The 22,742-nt window shown below is 47.7% G+C and overlaps 1 protein-coding gene across 4 annotated transcripts in view; it reads right to left on the bottom strand.

The window, feature by feature from the left end:
- MTOR (mechanistic target of rapamycin kinase) overlaps positions 1-22,742 on the bottom strand; it is a 2,476,747-nt gene that overhangs the window by 2,306,438 nt on the left and 147,567 nt on the right. For all 4 annotated transcript variants that reach the window (XM_069609933.1, XM_069609934.1, XM_069609936.1 and 1 more), the window contains 2 exons: positions 20,407-20,535; positions 10,658-10,902 (listed from right to left, as the gene is read on the bottom strand). In XM_069609933.1, the coding sequence (XP_069466034.1) occupies positions 10,658-10,902; positions 20,407-20,535 (374 nt within the window). The remainder of the gene's footprint in view (positions 1-10,657; positions 10,903-20,406; positions 20,536-22,742) is intronic.

Here is a 22,742-nt window from a genome sequence, read left to right as displayed (position 1 = left end):
AGCTCTTATACTAAGCCTTTACTTCAGGCCCTAAAGAAGGCCCAAGTGACGAAAGAAAAGATTGAATGGTCTGAAACAATGGAGAGATGGTTTGCTGAACTCAAAAGAGCTATTTGTACAGCTCCAGTTCTCTGGATTCCTAATTATGCAGAGGAATAATTTTACCTGTTTTCACACACAGATGGCAGCGTTATGACAGAAGTACTCACACAGAGAACCACATTGGGGTACAAGCCCCTGGCATACTACAGTGGGAATTTGGACCCAGTAATGAGAGGTCATTATCCCTGAGAACAGAGTTTAGCTGCCGCAGCATTCGCCATAGAGAAGGCTGCAACCATTGTGATGGGATGCTCCATGACGTTGTACGTCGAGCACTCATTATTTGCCATTCTAGAGAAACCAAAGGGCACATTGACATCTCAGAGAGCTACTGCTTATGAAGTGATCAGATCAAACCCATTGATTAAAATAGTCCGATGTAAGATAGTAAACCCAGCTATGTTGATAGCAGAGCCAGTCACTGAGGGAGAACCGATACATGACTGCGCAAATTACGAAGAATTCTATGATGAAATCCCCAGGGTAAAAGAAAATGCCTTGGCAGGAGGAGAAATCGTCTTTATTGACGAGTCGTCAAGGATCAATCAAGGGGACGGATAAAGATACACAGGCGTCGCTGTGATAAAGCACAAAGCAAATGGAGAATTTCGAGTGCTTCTTAGTGCACAAATACCATTTCATTATTCAGCAGAGGCTGCATAATTATTGGCGTTGATACTCGCCATTGAGAATCACGCAGACCAGGAAGTAACGGTGTACAGTGACTCCGCCTATGTGACGTCAACAGTGCACGCAGGCCTAGCGCTTTGGTAAAGGAAGGGCTACCTCCGAGCAGACGGCACGCCAGTGCAGCACGCAGCCTTATTGGACAGGCTGATTAAGGCACTACAGCTCCCAGTGGGCATAGCAGTCGTGAAATGTGCCGCCCACACCAAGGAGACAGATTTTATCTTGCGTGGAGATCACATAGCAGACACGGAAGCCTAGCGTATGGCATCCAAAAGTGAGATGGTTATGGCAGTGGAAGAAATCCATGCCAATGGACTAATGATGTTTACACGAACCGCACCTGAGTTACAGCAATTTGAGCAAAACGCAGTTAATGGAACTCCAAGGGGAGGCACCACAGGAAGAGAAGAACCTGTGGAAACGTCAAGGGTGTTCTTTAAACCCCTCTGACAGCTTGTGGTGACAAGACAGCACTGGTAAACCAGTAATGCTTGTAGCTCTATTAAAAATAGCAGTGGAGCAACTACATTACCCAGCCCATATGACAAAAGAGAATCTAGCAGCAACGCTCGAGGAAGACTGGTTCATAACGAATTTAGCAGAGCATCTTGCATTTTTTATGGTGAACTGCATAATCTGTCAGCAGTTTACAGCTGGGCACACATTAAAATGAGAGGAGTCATCGCAAGGCCAAATGGGCCTTTTCAGCACTTGCATGTCGATTACGTCGACATGATTCAAGTATGTAACGGGTACAGATACTTAATTGCTGTGGTGTGTCCATTCTCTAGATGGATAGAGGCAGGTCGATGTACACACCCAGACTCTAGCTGTGCGGCCACATTTTTAGTGAGGGAAGTGTTCCCAAGGTGGGGGGTATGCGAAGTCATGAGATCAGATAATGGCCCTCACTTTGTTAATTCAATATTTGAGCAGATTAGCTTGCTGCTTGGTATAAAGCACAAGTTCTCGTCGGCGTATCATCCGCAAGGTAATGGGATCTGTGAGAAGCTCAACGGCTTGTTAAAGGAAAGTATAGCCAAGTTGAAGCTTACTGTAAAGAAGGGATGGTTGCACTACCTTCCACTGGCACTGTGTGCACTTTGGAACCAACCAGGGTCCGACCATCATCTTATGCCACACAAGATAGCCACAGGAAGAAGAATGAGATTTTAGGGTCTGAAATGCAAAACTCTTTGAACTGATATGAGGATATTTGCAGTTGGTGTACTATGTTGTGTTGTGCCTCTAAAGGCCCTACTGCCTTGTGTGCATGTCAATGGCCTTTGGCTGTAACAGTGTGGGCACTGGTTGAAAGTAGGTGTGTGAATGTTGCTTTGTTTGGCTCCTTTAGTGTAGGTATACGTACATGTAGGCAGGAAAGCACTGTGGGAAATGTTAGCATGCATGCCTCTATTGCCTTCCAGTGGGTGTGGAGTATGACTAGGCAATTGGGTGCCTGGGCGGATGTACCGAAGAGCCTCGGCCTTGGGCACAGGCTTGCATTACGCAGGGCAGTTAGACATTGACAATATGACGATATTTGCAGTTGGAGTGCTATGTACTGTGCTATTGATATGTGGATAGCACTCATATGTTGAAAGAGTAGCGTAGGTGTTGGGCACACTACCTGACACGCATTGTAGGCATGTATGGAGGACTCTGATAATGGTGTATGAAATGCACACATACGTAGAAAGAGTGCTTGGGCGTACGCCTCTGCCTATGTAACGAAGACTGTAGGGCTTGGCCACAGCCTTGTTTTAGGGAGGGAAGTTAGACATTGGCAATGGTCAAGAACTTGGATAAAGAAAACAGAACACTTTTAGATCAGAATTGATTCATGGATTAATTCAGCTGCAGTAATCTTGAAACATCTTCTCTAGACTGGAATAGAGAAAACTATGAAATAACCAAAGAGGGAAAAGAATATTTGAGCTTTTATGTTGCCAATCATCCATACATTCTTACTTGCTGTTTTCTCTTACATACTTCAATCTTATCCAGCTTTAACACAAATAAATACAAGCATTGTGCCATTTTTCGGAGATCAAAAAAATGGCTTCATAGTTTTAAGAATAATTTTGGCACTCATTTTGCAGTTTGTTATAAATTTAGGACTTACAGTTAAAACGATAAAAACTGAAATATTTTAAAAATAAAGTGGTGACAATGGAAATGTTCCAATAGGTGAGAGCTGTAGCTTCAAGAAAAAGATGTACCAAATGCAAAATAATTTGTGGCATTCTGATTTTGACTATTCGTCTTATAACGGTGGCATTCACAAATTATCATTGCTCGCCATTCCTGGCGTGGATGGAGCCGCTGGGTGCTCTGCCGCCATTAATGTTCCGCCACTTTTTCCTTCCGTCTTTGGGCTACGGTCTAGTCTTCTTGCAAAATGGCCGTGATCAGTTGCTTATCTGTCTGTCGCAACCGGCGTTCGCCGTGTGGCAACCCTGCTTTTCTTTTTGGTTATACGTTGCCTGTTATTTCTCATTTGCTAGCACACCGCTAGTTTTTTTTCTCATTCTCTCCTTCTGGCGCCATGCTCCTGGTCATCTTCTCGGACGCATCCCTTTCGTAGTCCCTTTTTGACTTCCCTTACCTTGTTTTCTTTTCCCTCTTGGACTGCCTGCGGTTCTCTTCCTTTCATTGCAAACCTTCCTGCCTTTGCCTTGCTTCAGCCTACCTTCTTTTTGGATCACTTCCTCACTGGATTCATTGGATTTCCATTGACTTGTTTCTCTGATTTTTCAAAGGACTTATCCTTGTATGAATCTCCAAGGATTTTTTTGGTGCCCTTTGCAGACTTTTTCCCCATTCTCTGGCTGTTCCGGAGGAGGATACCTTGGTCGGTCAATCTATTGGGCAATCAGAGTGGCGTCCTTTTGTGACATGCCCTTTCTTCATAAGGAAAGGCACACAACTTCTAAGAAAAAGAAGAAGACACTGAAGACACGTCAAAAGTCTTCCGGCTCTCCATCACCAGTGGACTATTCAAGGGAGGAGGAGTGAAGCCTTGAGTTTGACACATATTGTAAGCAGCGAGTAACCAGAAAATAAGACATCCCCCACCAGTCCCATTATTCCTATTTTCCAGATTAAGAGACCAAGAACCCCATTAGGTTCTGATATAAAATAAACTCCCCCCGGTCCCTCCAAGTAAAGAGATGCTGAGGAAGATAATGAAAGTATACTTAGATAAATCGGCTCATTTGACAAATAATGTATGTTATCAGCACATGAAAGAAGTGGTAGAGAGAATTTCAGAAGAAAGTTGCTATGTCTTTTCCCCAATACCATATACCATGAATGCAGCAAAAATATTCATTGCAAGAGAAAGGTCTCCACACGATACAAAATGTCTCATTCATGTAGCAGTCTGCACTACGAGAGGCCAATTCGAAGGGAGGTGGGCAATTTTAAGATGGCGATCGAGACAGACTTTTCCATACGAAGATACAAACTTTTCCATACGAAGATACATGTGTAATGACAAAAAGGATGGAGAGTGGATTAGGGTGGACAAACAAATTATATATCCATCCCAATTAGGAGAGAAGATACAAGTTGTTGATATGAAGAGAATGAATTGCTTCGACATGACGGAAAAATCAGGAGAGCCAGGATGCTGGGGAAAAAAACTCAGCTGTTGGTGTATGGGCACATAGCAACCGGCACTGTATGGGAAGATGGCCTAATATCATGCCCTGCACACCTATTAAAGAAAGAAGAAATTTGTGAGGTGCAGAAGTTGAATGATGAATGATTAGAATCATGGGCCAAGCATGCAAGACTACTACCCTGGACTGAGAATGAAGCAGGACCAGTGTATATATTACAAGTGAAGAATGAGACAACCTGCTTAAAGAATGATGGAAAGGTCTATGTTGGAAAAAACAAAGGATGTGGAGAAACAATTGAAGTACCAGGAAAGAATGGAGGAACTGCAGTTCTGATGGATAGATATTGGGCTTTTGGATCCAGAGCCTACATGCAGTTGCCTAAGGATTGGGGAGGAGTGTGCTCCCTAGTAAATGTACATGTCACAGCACTAGTGATTCCCCAAAGTGACCTCCATATTGAAGAATTCCCGAAAATGAATGAATACAACAGATGGAAGAGATCTCTTCATCTTCGCCGACTAAAGAGAAAATCACTTCTCATCAAAGTCAGTAGAGGCTTACAACAACATTCCTGATGAGTACAAACTATTCAGCAAGATCGCCATGATAATGACATCTATATTCATACCATGACTTCAAGCTGCAGTGAATGCCAAGTGGCTTCAGATTACAAGATGGGAGCTGCTTCAGACAATCAATGTAACAATAAAAGGATTCAATGCAATAAAGGAAGAGTTGAGAGCCATCAGGCCAATTACCCTCCAGAACAGGTATGTTCTGGATCTGATAACAGCAATGAAAGGAGGCATGTGCGCCAAGGTCAGACCTTCATGCTGTACATTTATACCTGTGCATAATGGAGAAAATAGGACATTGACAGAGGTAATAAAGATGCTGAGGACCTTGCACACACAGATGGAAGATGAAGCTGATAAAACAGCAGGAGACAGCTGGTTTTCATCATTGATTGGATGTATTCCTTCTTGTTTGGCAAATGCTTTTAAACTACTTGGAGCAATATTACTATTAATAATGTTGGGATTCTGCCTTATAGGGATCATCTTGGGACAATGACAGAAAACAGTCAAGAAAGCTATTGGAATGAAAATAATGATTGACATTAACAAACATACTGGAGAACAGATGCAAACAGAAGAAGGTACCAAGAGCTCTCTTGCAGGCCCTCCAGGAACAAAGTTCTATTAACCCCAAGATCGGAAAGAAATATGTGAGACGATGGATATTTTGTGCAGGAGATTGTCGTTTGATGACCGGGAGTGTGAATGAACATATAAAGAATGCAGGCCACCTGAGCGGGGTGACGAAAATATGGGTTCCAAAGAAAAGAAAATATGATGAGATGATCAAAGATGATGCAGGAACTGAAGAAGAGCCGAAGAGTCTATTGAGAATGCGACCAGAGGGGGAATGTAGAGGAGAAAGCAGACGCATTCTCCCTAGTTAAACACCCCCTCGCCCCCACATACTAGAATGACCGACGAGGAGCCCCAATTGGGAACCCATGCACAGGTTTATGAGACATGTCCATACCACGTCGACCATATGAAAAGTGATATGCGCTCAGGCAGCCATTCAGAAGATACCCTCAAGTTGTAACAGTGGAGGAAACCTAACAAGAAGGATGTTCCTTGCTGAGTTGTCGTAAAGCAGCCATGAATAAAATGGTACGCGACATGGATGTACGCTAAGCAAAGAACAGAAAAAGAATGCCCCAATGAAGATGTCTGAATCTTTTCTGAAACGAAAAGAAAATAAAGAATGACGATGTAAACGAAGCATTAGGAAAAACATGTACTCCATAATGCAGCATGGGTGAACACAAAGAAGAATTAAGTGACCCCCTGGTCAATAATTGTACATACGCTGAAACGCAAGGCAGAAAGAATACACAGAAGCTTGCTTATGAGAGGTATATATTCAATGTTTAGGACTAGCATTAGAACAAGATGGACGACGCATGTCAATCAACTCAGTTACCTCAAATTGCGGGCCCAGGGTTTTAATATGTAAAGACGATGAAGAAGCTGTTTTTCTTATGAAATAGGGGAGTACATTGGCTTTGCACCAAGCATGCTATTTCGATAGATGAAGAAAAAGCACGAAAGGAGTCTTTGAGCAAACCATGCGCAATGACATATTTCCTAAAGATTAAGAGGAACAAAAACATTTACTGATGCCAAATATTGGATGGTTAAAAGACAGAGTCAAAATGGGAGGAGTGAGCAAGTCTCTAAAAGGCTAAAAAGAGAACTGCATCTAGCAAAGGTTGAATCAAATAAGGTTAAAAGCACAATCGATATGGACAATTTCACTGCCTTGTAACACGTGACGAAGAGCTCGCAAACAAGGGCTATTCATTAGGCCTGGAAACAAGATAGCAGTGTACCTACACTCCCTCGAATGTCCCGAGACAGTGCAGACTGGCAAGGTCAACCGTCAAACAGGAGACACTGGCATTAGGCCTACCAATGAGAGAGGGTGGCCTAATTGGGAAACAAAGGGAAAGCTCACGTATCTCCAACCACCCGGGATTCGTTTCCATGTACATGCTGCTAACAAGCCGAATGTCCAAGGTTGGCTTTGGGTTGCCAATTAGAATAGCCTGCCATGCACTTTTACATACAATGTTGCAAAATATTATTCTGCTGCCACATTTTCTGCTATGAAGAATACCCTAAACCGTGTGATTAGAAGTAGACCAGAACGGCCACCACCAATGAGGAACTAACAGGTGCATTTTCTATAAGTATACATGATCCCCTAATCCAATCCCACCCCTCGATAGGTTTTTGAAGTTTGTCACATAGGATGACATCATAGATGACTCATCTAGCATTATACAAACTAAAACCAAATGATAAAACGGTGTGATCTTGCATGAATCAATTGATGAGTGTTTATTCGCCCTGCTTTACTTTCTGAGATTAAAGCAGTATTTTACCATCTCCTTTGAGTCTGTCCGGTTATTGGATCCAAAGTATTTTCTTGGTAATTCCATCTAGTACAACAAATGCTTCAAGGTGCTAGGGCACAGGGGTGTGAGTTGGGGAAGAGGGCAGTCTTCCCGCAGACCATGATTTTTTGTTTTTCCGGGGTTGAGAAGGAGGTGGTCAGATTTCTGTGAGGCATGAGGTGAGGTGGGGGAGAGGGGTTGGAGGTGTCCTTTGGGGTCTTGAAGATGATTTGGGTGTCATCTGCATAGCTGTAGCAGGTCAGGCCGTGTGAACGGATTAGGGAGGGCAGGTGGTTTAGGTAGAGAGAGGTTAAAGGAGAGATGGAGAGGAGCCCTATAGTAGTACTCCATTGGTGAAGGGCACTGAGTCAAGGAGAAGGGGGGCATGCATGTTATTTGGGATCTGTTGGCGATCATCACCATTTCCCTTATGCAGGAGCCTGAGAGATATGTGAATTTCCACCATCCACTCAATGGTTAATCCACTGTAAAGTGCAATAACTTAAGAGAAAGGGGAATTAGTCCAGGGTAACCTACCAGTGGATGGATGGTTTTCCTGTTAATGACACTTGCAAATAGAATCACTTGCTCGTAAAGCTTCCCAAGGCAGGTAAGTACCTGGATGGGTGATAGCTCGGACATTGTCTCCTGCTCCCAGGCATTTCTCCTCCTATAAAGTAGTCCCCATGAGCAAAACATTCAGGAAAGTCGCGGCCTTTTTTCATTCATCCAGAAACGTATTTTCTCCCGATTGTGACACGGATGTACCAGTTAACAGGCGTGGCATCTTTCAAAACGTGTCATGCATTCAAAGGTTTAAAAATGTTAAGATTCTGAAAGTGAAGAAACCGGACAAGCACACCTCAGTTTGAGAGGGGTGCGAGTTTAATAAATGCACGCCAAAACTCTGAACTAAAGCCGAGGACTTTCTGCTCTTGGTTTCACTACAGAGCACATTTATGAGACATCTCGGGAAGGCACTGGGCCGGGGAATCGAGGTTTTGAAATAGCCTCTTTTAACCAAACAACTACAACCTTAATGGGCGGAACTCGGCATTTGCCCTTTCAGCCACACACTGGGAAAAGAGCCGCCTGCGGGCTCCAGTGCAGGGGATCGAAATCAAGATGCTTTTCATTTGCCTTCCCTGGAAACCCAAAATAATACAAAACAAAAAAAACACCATGCAAATCGTCACCCAAAATTGCAGTGGACAAGGTCGTCCGTACATACGCAGTGGTTTGTCCTAAACACTTGATTTACGATTAGTGCTTTTGACAGCCTCCCGTTGACCAATTTCACAGAGTAATGTTTCAGTTTTCATGTGAAAACACAAGGTCATATTTTCTTTAAGGAGCAGCCCAATGCAGCGATGAGTGAGAGCGGTTCAAAAGGACAGGTTTCCATGCATTTCACAAATGACAGTTCGAATTTCTAGTTTCAACAATGTGCTGCAAACCTACTACGGCGAAGCTTCAAGGAGTTACGAAGGATACACATTTTTCCGGGAATAAACATAAGTGCTGATCAGTATTTGTTGTTTCATAAAGTGTACAACAATTATGCGATACTGTTCCCTTCCCTCGAATCCAATCCCCAGTGGATATTTAACGGTGTCTTGACTTTGCAACCATTTAAACACTCCTTTGCTCTAGTGCATCGATGCTCCTAAACTACTTCACAGACCAGAGGCGTTAATCATACTTCAACATTCCATGATAGAAAGAGGCAGGATTTTCAAGCTTCAAAAATAGCATTGATATCAAAGGAAATGACATCACGCTCCTTTGACAAAATCGCATCAAATTACATTTTGATCAGAGATGTTACTGGCCCTGGTAGTCTATCCAGTACACATTCTGGCCAGAAGTAAATCAATCGCCATATGAAAATAACGAGCCACACATTGCTGTATTTATTTTTACTTTTCATCACTCTCTCCCACCTAACAGGAAGCATTTCCTGTGGTACCCACAAACATGTTCCCTCTCCTCCTCAGTGTGTGTTTCAAAAGCCTCCCATGTTGTTGCTGCTTCTTATAACCTCAGCCCCCGTGTGGCCTGCTAGTTCCCAATACGCTCCAGTCTACTTCAGTACCGCAATCATGTGGCAAGACACAATAACCATACATTCAGTGTGGCTTAGATGTTATTTCCCGATTTTCAAGATGCACAATATGCATAATAGCACTCAAATAAGGTCACATTTTCCAAAAACATTTTTGCACAAAGTGATGAGGTGCACTTTTCATTATATGTGGCAAATGAAAGATGTGGCCTACTTATGGACAGATGGCATCTGAATGTGCGGCATCATCGATGCACGCATTAAGATGTCACTTTTCACCCCACTGAACAAATCAGAAGGCGTGTCTGTGCATTTTAAAGCGCTTCGTGAATTCACAAACCGGATGCGCTTCAAAATGCACAGACATGAAAAACATGTCTTTGTTGGTGTGTAATCGGTGCAGAATAATGTGCATTGTATGACAGGGTCAAGCCTGGCCCTGTCATTCATGTTTTTAAAAGTGAAACAGCAGCAGTATGAACCACTGCTATCCCACTAGCATTCCCATGCCTCAAACAGGGCTAAAATGCTTTTTTACCCTTTTATTATCATTTCACACTGAAAGGCCTTTCCTTATAAGCGCTCCCAGAACCCACGTAAGTGCTGAGAGCCTATAATATATTAGTGTTGGGAGCTGCAAGGGGGCCTGCTAGCGCTTCTTTTGCACTGCTGTCTATCCACCACCCCCTCCCTGAAATGAGCAGATCACCTTTCAGAATAAGAGGACCTGAACATTTCTGAAACAAACACATGAAAAAAGTGCATCCTCCGTGCTTCTTTCATTTGCGTTTATGAGCATCTGCCTAGAAATTTCTGTTGAACAGTTGCATGCTTTTTCGTCTGCCTAAAACTCAATATTTTAAACACGCACTTTACAAACCAGCCAGAGAAGAACTTCATGCACAAAAGCAATAGATCTGTAACTAAAATATGTAGGTAGTACAACTTAAAAAGCACTAGCCTACTGCATAAATCTACAGGGTTAGTAAAAATGCCTCAATTTCAGTCCCTGGTGGGTTCCGGGATAGTCTCATCTACCACATGGGCTCTTTCTGTCATTGGGCTCTGGACTCCGGGTTTATACCACTGGCTGGTACTAGTCCCTTAGATTTCAAAACAGATCCTGGGAAAACCTCATCTCCAAAGTCTCATTTTAGGATGGCTTAGTGATCTTTGGTTTGCTCCTATTTGGCTTACCTTCAAACTCAAACGTGCCTAGGGTCCGTAGAGCAAGAGTGGTGATGCCAACATCGCTAGCCTCAGGGATGTTGGTGAGGCTGGGCGAGGCCAGCTGGTGGCCAAGACCCTTTGGCATTCCTGGGTGTCGCAGGGGCTTGTGCATGAGTACAAATGAGAGCATCTTCAGCAGCCCATCCTGGATGTCCTTCTTCAGCAGTGGTATCTGGCGGCTCAGGTCGTACATAACGGCAGTGAGTGCTGGGCTGAGGACAAGACATCAGTCAAGATCAATGAGAGAGCCAGAAATGAGCCTGGGAACAGACCATGCAAAACCACTGGTTTCAGGACACACAATAGCACACACTACAAACATTAGAGGCAGGAAAAGTTCCCCACAAATATAGAGGAATGAGAAGCTTATTGCAACTTAACACCATGGAAATCAAAAACTCAAAACACACCACAATTGCATACCATACAGATAACGGCCAACTCCACACAACTAGCCACCACGCAAAAAACAGGTTTGGGAGTGTTATAGCTGCACAGTCAAACCCCAGGCCTGCAAACACAATACTAGTGGACACCATACAAACCACAGGCCTAGCAACAAAATAGGTTTGCACCATGAAACGGTTTCAGTCCCCAGAACACCACAAATAAGCATCACACAAGTCACAAGTCTGGGAACATGACCATAACCGGACACCAAACAAAGCACAGGTGTGTGCTTGAGAATACAATATAACTTCACACCATGTAATTGCCACATCTTTGTGGTGTGCCACCCCCTTTTGGGATAATGGTGCCTCCCAGGGCTCGTGCTAATGTCACTTCCTATGAGCAGGTCGAGTTGTTTCCGGCTGTCAGTCAATACCAACTGACTCCTCCCTGCTGTGTGTTCTTCCTGCAGCGAGATTCTGGCGCTGTGTAGCAGGCAGAGGGCCTACCATGCAGGGCCCTCTACCAGGACAGTGCCCCTGCTGGGCAACACTGTCCCTGAAGTCCCCCACTGTTTTAGCAGAGCCCATGCCGGGTAACTCTGCGTACGACTCCCAGAGCCCCTGCTGGGCAACTCTGGTTGTGTGTGCAATGGCCTGGGTGACCCCAAGCCATGATCCGACCGTGTGCCCATGGTCCTGCAGGGTGATCCCTGCACCCAAGTGTGTCAGCTGGGTGACCCCCAGCAATGGCGGGCGAACGCGCCAGCGAAGGTGGCATGGCGGGCGCCGTCCCTTAGTGGGGGTTGCCCAGCCGACCTCCTCCCCCACGACTCAAACAGGTCAGGGGGCGGGGATGGGGGGAGGAACACTTTAGCCCGCCCCCGGAAGCGGACAGGAGCGCGCGAAACGTGAGGGGTGGGGCGGGGAACCGAGGGAGAAGCAGGCCCCATAAAGGCACGGGCTTTTCTAGACAGCAACACATTCTCCCTCGGTTTCCTGCCTCACCGGAGCGTGGTTTTGTTTCGTGCCTGGTTCCGGACTTCGAGGAGGTGGACGTGTTCGCGATCCGGAGGAAGGTGACCAGTCGGTTCAAGGAAGGTTGCTCCAAGAGTTCCATTGGCAGCTGTTGTCGGTTCCTGTCGGGGGTGATAAGGTAACACATAGGAATTTTAGCTTCGTGTTAGCCCTGTCGGCCGTTAGGACGGACTGCAGCGCGTCGTGGGTGGCGGGGAGAGCTGGCTTATGTGCAAGGTAGCAAGGCGGCTGCGAAGCAAGGAGAGGGAGGGGTATCGGTGGGGGCATCACGGTGTAAAGGCGGGAGAAGGGGACAGTTTAACCCAGTGACCAGATGGGCCAGTATGTTAAAGGGATTATGGAATTTGTAGTACAGTGGGTCGGATTGCAAAAAGGCTGTGGGTGGATCAAATAGAAGGGTACCGGGTAGAACAGAGGGCGGCATTGGTAATACCAAGATAGACGCGTGTGTGGGTGAGCATTAACGTGTTGTGGAGGGTACGGGTACCGCAGTCGCATCGGGCGTATCGGATGGCCGGAGGATCAAAGTCGGTCGTTGGACATGGAGGGCGGTATCGGCAGGACATTCAGCGGTGAAGGCGGCTGCTTTGCTGCTTGCTATTGTATAAGCATGAAAGTGGAAAATCAGAGGACTGGACATACACAGGGGTATGGGCAGATCAGGATAGTGGGGAGCTATTGTTTAGGCAGTCTTGTTCCATGGTCGCTCACCGGGGTTAACAAAGTTGTGGGAACAATATGTTACGTGTGTCAGACTCACACGGCCTAGGCTATACTCGGCCACCCCCCACCTCCCCCCATCAGGAATATGTTTCATAGTCCGTGCGTACGGGCGGGCCCCCTTGTAGGCGGTAACTTTAACTATGCGTTGGAGGTATGTGATATGTTGTTGTTATTGCGAGGGCCGCCGTGCCACGTACTACTAAGCTAAAGCATGGTGTTCCGGTGATGGATGAATGCAGCCAGGCTGTTTCCAATTTCTATGGCCGCCGCGCCATGCGTTTAAAGCAAAGCCAGTATGTTCGTGCGGAGGTAGTGCAACACGTTCTTTTCAATGGCGATGGCTGGCCGCCGCGCCACGTGTTTTAATTGTGTGTTGGAGGGAAGTTACTGGGGGGATCTAGCATGTTGTTTCTTTCGCGAGGGCCGCCGTGCCACGTATGTTTAAGCAAAGGCACTATGTTTCTGTGTTGGAGAAAGGCAGCAGGTTGTTTCCAATTTTATGGCAGTAGGTTAGCGTAGGAGGAATGCAGCATATGGTTTCCATGCAATGGTCGCCGCGCCACGGGTGGTCTAAGCAAAAGCAGGCAGTTGCCATGGGGACGCAAAAATAAAGGCAGCATGTTTCTGTGCGGGAGACAGAAGGCAGCATGCGATTCTATTTAAATGACCGCCGCGCCACGTGAATTGTCGACAGCAAGGACAGTATGTTGCCCAAACCAATGGCCGCCGCGCCACAGGTACTAAAGTCGAGTAGGGGCGGCATGTTTTCACGGTTTTAGGGTGCCGCGCCACGTTTTCGTAGGTTCGAATAAATGCAGCATTTGTAGTTAAGCATGTTGTCTGATTTCAATGGCCGCCGCGCAACGTGTTAGTAAGCAAATGACAGGCAGAAGATCTGCGCAATCGTAAAGTATGGTATTATGGGCGCACAATAGTTGTATTAAAGATTAGGATGCACCATTCTTTAATTTAGGAATGTCAGGATACCAAGAATTCCCAATTTGAGTAGAGGTATAGGTCAAGTGGCGGGTACAAGACGTTGATGCGGCGCTAGCAGAGGGCCCAAAGAAGGAATGGAGCATAGAGGGGCGGGCGTTATCGCATTTGGGGTTGAAATGTGGGGGAAGGGGGGATTGCAAAACATGGGGGGGGAATAAAAAAAAAACTTGTTGGTGTGGCTACAAGAATCTTGTGGCTTCGGATTCATAGGTTGAGGAAGGCGCTGGTAGTTGCATGCAAGGACAGAAGGGGGTCCTCAAGGCAGCATCAAGGCCCGGTTTAGCGGCCAGAGGGAGTACGAGAATTCGAGAGTGGGGAAGGGGTTTATCATGCAAAACAATCGACAGCAATCAAACCATAGTGAATCGAGAGTCCATCCCTTCACGTGGCCTTGCAGGACAGCACCATGACGCAATTCAGTATGTGAGTGTTCCCCAAATATGTTCGATATGAGAGGGGTGGATTTAAGCACGGTGTGGATGACGCACACGGGTACCCCAGAGCCGGCCATGCCGGCCGGGGCCTCTACAAGGTAGTGAATCAAAGGGACTACAAATACCAGAATGCAATTCGACAAGAGGGCGAAGCATGGAGCATTCTTGCGTGTGAGGAGGGCTGGGGGGGAGGGGGGAGGGGGTGCCTGGATGAGTGTGAGGCCAGGATAATAATTGCCCCATCCCCTTTATATATTGTGCGTGAAGATGGGCTTCGTGTTTGACAAACGCTTTGCATGTGTCATTAGGGGTTAATTATGTTACAGCCGGGTTTCAATTTGAAGAACGAGCCCTCAGGTGCTGCATAGCCCCAGGGCACAAGGTTGGAAAAACGTGTTCATTCTAGTCTTCGAAGCCCAACAGGCTTGGGAAGGGTCCAGAGCGCTCAGTAAAGAAAAACGGGAATCCAGTGTCGGGCAAGTGCATATGGCCGTTTCAACTGGTTGCCGTAGGAAAGGGGGGCTTGGTGGGAAAGGGAAACGCGGGGTGCATTGTAAGTAGCAACCCCTTACCCAGCATGGTTCGTTGGGCAAATGTGACCGTGCGGTGGAAGAGGGTAGGTAGTTTTCGGCGCTGGTTTTTGGCACCTTGTTAGCTTGGGGACCAGAATGTTGAAACTCGGCGTGGCGCAGGGCTTGTGGTGAATTACCTGTCATGGAGCTCATTAAGGGGGCGCGTGGCGTTGTAGGGTAGGAAAATGTTATGTCATGGGGGAAGACGAAGGTAAGAGGTGGGGGGACAAAGAACTTGCAATGCCTTGTGGGTAAGTGTTAAGACTGAATTAAGTTGACCTCCAACCAAAGGAAATGTACAAAATAATATTTTAAAACAGCGCAATTTCTTTATATATGAATTCAACTTTAAACCACTTCCATGGCACTGATGACGAGTTACTTCACTGTGCGGCTAATAGTTTTGACCAGTGTTGGGAGCAAGACCACACGGGGCACCACACATTCGCTTCGAGCCCCCTCACCCCGTGCAGTGAGTGGCTGGGGATTGGGGTGCTCGGTCGGGCGAAACAGGGAGTAAGGGGGGCACAATATTAAGGGGTACAGAACCGGACACCGCGAATTGGGGGGGGCAAGGGTAGAGCACCAATAACACATCCAAGCATGATCTGTTGGGCAAGACAGTTGAAATAAACCAACAAGTAAGTATCACAAAGTAACGTGCCGCAGGGGCAAAGTGCGGATTAATGGAGAGACATCGCCTGAAGGGGGTAGTAGAGAATTCACTGGAACTAATTTCCAATCCACTATAAATCCACATGGTAAGGAAGCTAATCAATGTGCAAACAAACTATATGCAAGGGCATCGCGTATTTATGTTAGGGTTGCCCTAAGATGAAGTTTCAAAATCAAGCATTATATAATAAAAACACAGGGCTCTTTAAACCTTTCCCTGCATGAACGAAATTAGGGAGTTGCTTACCCCCTCACATTTACGAACCAACTTGACCTAGGTCCTCAACCCGGCAATGGCAACAAAATGGAGTATCCCCAGCCCAACTCGTAAGGGCATGTGCTTTTACTTCGCTGCTGCCTGGGGTGGGGTGCGCAGGCGGGCAGGGGAGGGTGCTTCGGCTGGCGTAAACAAGGAGGGTCTAAGGGCGGTGCAAGGAAGAAGTTGGAATGCATGGGGAAGAATGCGGCAGGAAGTGCGGACTTCCTGGTTGGACATGGAACGGGCAAGGCCTTGGAAGGACGTGGATGGGGGGACAAGGAGGCCATACACCAACCAAGGAGCGACTGAGCGAGGGGAGCAAGTGGAAGGGTCGGCTATGGAGCGACCTGTTCAGGCTGGGGGGAACTCTCTGCCGCCGGCAACCAGCAGAGAGTCTTGGAGGAGTCACAGTCGATCCCTGTAGCAAAGTACTGGCAGGCCCATAGGGGAATGCTCAGCCAACAGCTTAGATCTTACGGCGCCCCAAGAGTAATAGGCTCGGGGGAGGCCCTGGGAAAAAGGGGAGGGATGTAGGGGACTTGGGAGCCAATTCCAAGCCCAAAATTGCGGGGGGGGGACGAATAACAAACTCACAAACAAGGCCATCAAGGGAAGTCGGTCGGGGGGGGGAACAAGAGGAGACTACGGGGGGGTCAGGTAACGGTGACAATATAACAGCAAGGGGAAGTCTTCACGGAAGGAGGGGGGCATGAGGGGGAGGGAGGTGGGGGATCCAAGACAGGGCGGCAAGGCGAATAGAGGGAACAGGGGGGAGGAAGCCAGTCCCAAGGAAAGGGGGGGTCAAGGACCAAAAGCTGGGGGGACAGGAGACGGGGTACGGAAGAACAGGGCTGGGAAGTCTGCCTCTGGGGGGAAATGGAGCTAGGATATGGAGGGGCAGAAACGACAGGGAGGGGGGGTTTGGCGGGACCAAAAAAAACTGGGGACCTGGTGAGTCGAGGAGCAAGCTTGGCAAAGGAAGGAATGAGAAGGGATAGGGTACCAGGAAGAGATATTACGCTGGCAGGAGGGCACTGGGTCAGGCTTCACAGGGAGGCCTTGGGGGAGAGGGACTGGGAAGTTCTTAGGGGCTCGGCAAGACGGAAGGGAGACATGGGGGGCAGCATAGATAGGATTGGGCTTCCAGTACAAGCGGCAATTGGGGGACGAAGGGGGGGACAGAGTAGAGTAGGAACGACTCAAAATAGACAGGCATCGCAAAGCGATGACCATATAGGCAGGCAGAAAGGTGTGGGCCGGCACCGGAGGGCGGTGTCGGCCTTAACAACGGATGTGGGATATGTGTAATGTTGGGGCACTTGTGGTGGTGCCGGTATAGGAACCTGAACACTAGCGAGGCACCGCGTGGCTGCTGGTTTTACCTAGACCCAGACCCAGGACACAGGGTAAGTGTCAGGGTAGGGGGGGGGGCAGGGCATTCCCAACAAAGACCTAGAGCAAAAAGGGGGGCATATGAAAAAACTCGGGCATGGGAAATCTACAAACGGTCGGGGGTAGAGAGAGGTTATTAGCAAGGACCGGGCTCAACCTGAGGCGTCCACTGGACGAGGACGGTAAGGGAGAGGGGGGGAGGGCAAGGGATACCTAGGTAGCCGCACACGGAGTAGTATACCTGTGTTGGTGAATTACGGATCGCCTGTAAGATAACTCCAAGACTTTATGCAAAATAAAGCTGCTGAGGCATTTTAATCTTCCAACTTTACAAAGTGTCTGAGTTGTTTTTTCCAACATGTGATGTATGACATATGCCGGGTTGCATGAGGGGAGGAGAGGGGGGGAGTGAGGGGCCAGGGCATGGAGGAGGGGGAGGACAAGGCACTGGGATGCCCACGCTAAGGTGTGCTTGGACCCTGTGCCCTGGGTCCAGGACACAATGGCGAAGAGTGGTCCGTTTCCGCACCGTGCAGTGCAGTGCAGCGTCTGCAGCCTCCCGCCGCGGCCATGCTGTGATGCTGCTGCGGCCCGTGATGCTTGTGTCCTGCTCGCGAAAGGAGATGATTGGAAGAGGCTAAGCGGTCTCTGCCGCGCCATTGAGGGTGATGCTGGAGGCGCTGCTGCAATAAATAAGTCTCCCGGCGGACGAGAGAAGATGATGGGGAGTGCGGAGCCCGCCCCTGCCAGCAGTGGCGTAAGCCTGCTGCTCACAGCCGAGGCACCTGGTCTCGCTGGGCCAGCGGCGGGAAACGTGAAGCGCTCCGTGTCGGAGCTCAAAAATATTGTGGGGAAAGGTGAGGCCACGATGTGCCGACAGGCCCCAGAATGCAATCCTGGGCCAACCGGCGGTGGGTGTGCTGTGCTCCTGTCAGCAGAGCTACTAAACTTGAGAGAGGGGTTGCGGGCCGGCCGCGCAGCCCAACAGCGTTTGCAGGTCATGGAAATGCTCCATATCGGCGCTACAAATAATAAATGGACCCCCTGCAGAGCCCGGGCCGCTGCAGTGAACTGTTTGCTCCGGGTCGCAGCAAGGAAAGCAAGATCCCAGCCCAATCGCTCCACGTCGGAACATGAGGAACAAAATGCAGTACACCATGTCGGTGCAAAAATAAGCTACTAGGCAGTGTTTGCATGCACCTTGTCGGTAGGTGCTCTCCACATGTGCCCGGGTGCATGAGTAGCAGTACTGTTTTGAATATGGTGAGAGGTCCCCCCTGCCGGAGTGCTGTTCAAGAAAAAGGTGGATGTTCACTCCGTGGAGCGTTTGCGCAAAGATGTGTGCCTGGCCTCAAGAGTTTTGGAAAAGAATTGAACTGGACTGCCATGTGCCCCAATGCAGAAGCACATGAGGGATGCAGCTCTTAAGAGTGCTTGTGCACCCTCCTATGCCAACAGTGCGTCTGCCTGAAATGGGAAGTGAAATGAGTGGCCAGATACCCTGCCTCCAGTGCTATGCTGCTGCATGCCCGATGTGGCCCCTGGTACACTTAGTTGCGCATTAGCGTGCCAATGAACTGAGTTTTACTGTCCGGAACTGATGCTTGTGCAACTATGGATTGGTCTCCTACAGCTCGGATAATGCTGAACGTGATATGATATGATAGGTTATTTATAAAGCGCTTAATACCCAGGAATTTCTAAGTGCAACCCGAACCCGGGGATCGAACCTGTGATGCTCCGTGTCGTCTTGCTTCCAAGCGAGCACGTTGACGCTGAGCTATCCTCCGGATCCAATGTGGACTCGCCAACATGCATTTTGATGCAATGTGCCTGCTTGTCATGTATATGTTCAAAGGGGGCCCTGTTAAAATGTTTATGTGAAGCTGTACGCATGCATTTTGTTGTCCTGCTACATATGGTGCCAGTAGCTGACAATTGTGTCATTCAGTGGCTGAAGATCCCCTCACCCCAGATTAATAAAGGATCTGTTAATAGGTGGTAGAACTACCAACGTGCCACCAGCAGTCCATCAACCCTTACTGTCACCCTCAACAAGTATAGAATGCTCAGTGTGTGCTTCATGGTTGTAACTGCCTGAGTAGAAGTGTCTGATTCTTTGTCCAAACCAATGACTCCCAGATGGAGCCAGCATTACTGTTTGTGACTTTTGGTTTATTGTGGTGTTTGTTGGTTTAGTTTTGAAAAAGGAGGAGTGTGGTGTGCCACCCCCTTTTGGGATAATGGTCCCTCCCAGGGCTTGTGCTAATGTCACGTGCTGTGACCATGTGACCCAATGAAAAAAAAGGACGAGCAGTTTCCGCCTTGTCAGTCGATACCAACTGACTCCTCCCTGCTGTGTCGTTCTTCCTACAGCGCGATGCTGGCGCTGTGTACCAGGCAGCGGGCCTACCCTGAAGTGCGCTCTACCAGGACAGTGCCCCTGCTGGCAGGGCTGTCCCTGATGTCCCCCACTATCTTAGCAGAGCCCCTACTAGTAACTCTGCATTTGTGCCTCAGAGCCCCTGCTGGGCAACTCTGGTTGTGTGCGCAATGGCCTGGGTGCCCCCAGGCCATGATCCGACAGTGTACTCACAGTCCCGCAGGGTGATACCTGCACCCAAGTGCCAGCTGGGTGACAACCAGCAAAGGTGTGCCTGGACCCTCTGCCCTGGGTCCAGGACACAACAATCTACAAACAAAAGGAATGTCATGGCATCCAATACAGGGCCATAGGACTGATAAAAGACTACAACTGTGCATGAGAACATAACACAAAAAACTATGCAATCTACTACATCAGTCAACACAAGAAATTACAATAATAAAGAAAAAACTAGACACACACACGTCAATACACCTACAGTAGCAGAAGCTGGCTAAAAGGGTAAAGACAGTGGGTGGAGTGACTTCACGGACATTAGGGGTTAGCTCACAGACAGTAGAATGAGCCTGCACACACACGTTGGGCAGAGTTGGTCAAATGCACAGACAGCAAAATGTAGTTCATGGAGAAAGACAGTGAAAGGAGTTAGCTCACAGACAGTAGGGATCAAATCGCAAAGAGCATGGTACAGCTCCTTGACAGAAGAGCAGACAGACAGACTGATACACAAGGCAAGGACACAGGAAGAAGGGAGGCAGCTCAGACACAGGCAATGGGAGAGTGCAGCACATTCACAAGTGAATGAAAGGAGCTACCTCTCATGCACACCCAACTACTGGCAACACCCACCTAAGCCCCACCGACAGCATGGGCTCTAATAGCTCCTTGATGTCCTGTTGGATGCAGGGCCCCAAAGCTCGAGCCAGCATGCTGATGCAGGTGAAAACTGTAGCATCAACTTGCAGCAACTTCTGTCTCCTGCAAAAAAGAGAAGCAAGAGTAAAAGGAAGGGACTTTAAGAGTGAGCATGAGGGGACAACAAGGGTTAGACGAGGCATAACAGAGTACAACAAAGCGAATGTGTGTTTGGTCTGAGGCATAAGGGAATGGAGAAGGGGTGGTTAGTCTATCAACATTGACGGTTCTAAACCCCTTCATGTGATCTTGAGTCCTCAAAACACATTACCTATAAACCTCAGAACACCTCAAGTGTGATGGCTGTTAGGGAGATTTTACAAAACCACTCCAGTGAATGAAAATACACCTTTTAGTGGTAAGCAGAGTTCCCCCTTACCCGACCTTCATAGTGGTAGCGTAGCTGGCAGAGCAGTCAAGGCGTTACTCTCAGGCGGAGAGTGTGGTGGTGGTAAAATGCAGTTTAAACTCACATCAGCGCACAAGAAAGGGCCACACAGTAAATATAGACTTTAAACAAAGTTGTGCATACAAGAAATATATGAAATCCAGGCCAGTGCTAATAAAAATATGAATAGTACATTAAAACGAAGGTGACCTCAAAAGGACCAAGCAAAACCAACATACAAAACCAACATGTTTTAAATTATTAACAACATTTAATAATACCTGTTGTAAAGAGGTCGGAATGAGACGTGGACACAGAAAACTTATGGTGTTTGCCATGAAGTTTTATTAAATAATAAAGGGGGTGGAAAATGCCTCAGTGTCCCATAATCTAGCAGGTATTTTCCTACCTCAACCAAAACAAAGCGCTTGACGTCAAGTAAAAATGTCTTGTGTCCGAAATCCTAATCAAGCCCTCACACTCTGAAGTAACTCTAAGGTGCCTCTGACTTGCAAAGTGTGCAAATGTTCAAGTTCAACAAAAAGGCGTGAATCCAACAAAAGTTCCTAACAAATAACGATAACGTTCACCGTCCCAGGGAGTGAATCCCTTCGCCAGGTTTCTCTCCACCAAAACCAAAGTTCAAAAGAATAACCACATTCTTTGTAGCTCAAAAGGACAACTCCCCTCCTCTTGATGTTGTAACTTATTGTAGGGGAAATGTCTCCTGTTAGGGAGAATTCTCAGAAATGTGCTAATTCCCTCTACCTTAGAGACCCTTCATTTATTTAACCTGGAGAGAGACCCTTTCCCCACTCTCTCATGTGTTTTAATGTGATTTTGTACACTGTGTTTCTTTTGGTTGTGGAGTCTGACAAACTCCATAGGCATCATCTTTTTCATTGTGTCACACAGCACCTTCAGTGCAGTGACACAGGGAAGTCAGATCTCCCAAAGGTTTAAATACCTTCTCTGGGATAAACTACTGTTTCCCAGAGCAGTAAAGTGAAATAGACTTTACTTACATTTGGAACTTTCTAGATCCAGCACACACTATCTTACAATAGGGTGCTGGAGAGGTTACCTAGTATCCCTTTTGTCTAGCTTCTTATGTAAAAAAAAAATGTGTTACCCTTTCCTCACTGAATGGCTGGTGGCAGTGGTTCACGTTTTATTACCTTTATAGGATTTTACCACGGGCTTCGTTCGCAGCCATGGTAAAGCACCCATGGGTGCTATTTTTGTCAAAATGGCCCCAGTCATCTTTTTTCGCCATTTCTTTGTGGAAAGGTCCTTCTTGAGATTTACTCTGCGCGCCAAACCAGGTTTGGTCCCTTTGTTCATTTTGCCTTTGGCGGGATTCACGAGTGAAGCCCGCCTCTGGCTCCAGGGTGTCTGGCGGGGGAAGGAAGCAAGGGAGGTGCCTGAAACTCCCTGTTCTTAGTCTCCTAGGAGACAGGAATGCACTCTTAGGTGATTGGCCGGCTGGCTGTCCGGCAAGGACAGCCACCCTGCTGGGTGACTGACAGCTGGTTGAGTATCCACTGCAGTTGCTGCTGGAACCGGATCGCCAGGGAGGGGAACACAAGTTCGTGTGCGTTGCTTTTAAGCTGGCCAAGGGCTCCAGGAAGATCCTCCGGACTCCCAGGAAGCAGGACTCAATAGAGTGCGGGACCCCAGAAGCAAGGAAAGCCCATCTCGACAGCCACGAACCGCAGTGTTGCTATTTGCGGTAGATGTGAGGAGCTGAAACACTGAACAGCCACTTGTTTGAACTTTGCCGGTTGCGAGCGGTGCCCGTCCCATTGCAGTGCAGGAGTCCCCAGAAGTCCTCCCTCTTGTCCCCACGACTGAGGCCCAGGAACGGTGAGATCTGCAGAGC

Source organism: Ambystoma mexicanum, chromosome 8, assembly GCF_040938575.1.
Source record: "Ambystoma mexicanum isolate Mex_15411 chromosome 8, UKY_AmexF1_1, whole genome shotgun sequence".
Classification (NCBI taxonomy): domain Eukaryota; kingdom Metazoa; phylum Chordata; class Amphibia; order Caudata; family Ambystomatidae; genus Ambystoma; species Ambystoma mexicanum.
The sequence above is the reverse complement of the archived record's forward strand: the minus strand, read 5'-3'. Positions and strand labels throughout refer to the sequence as shown.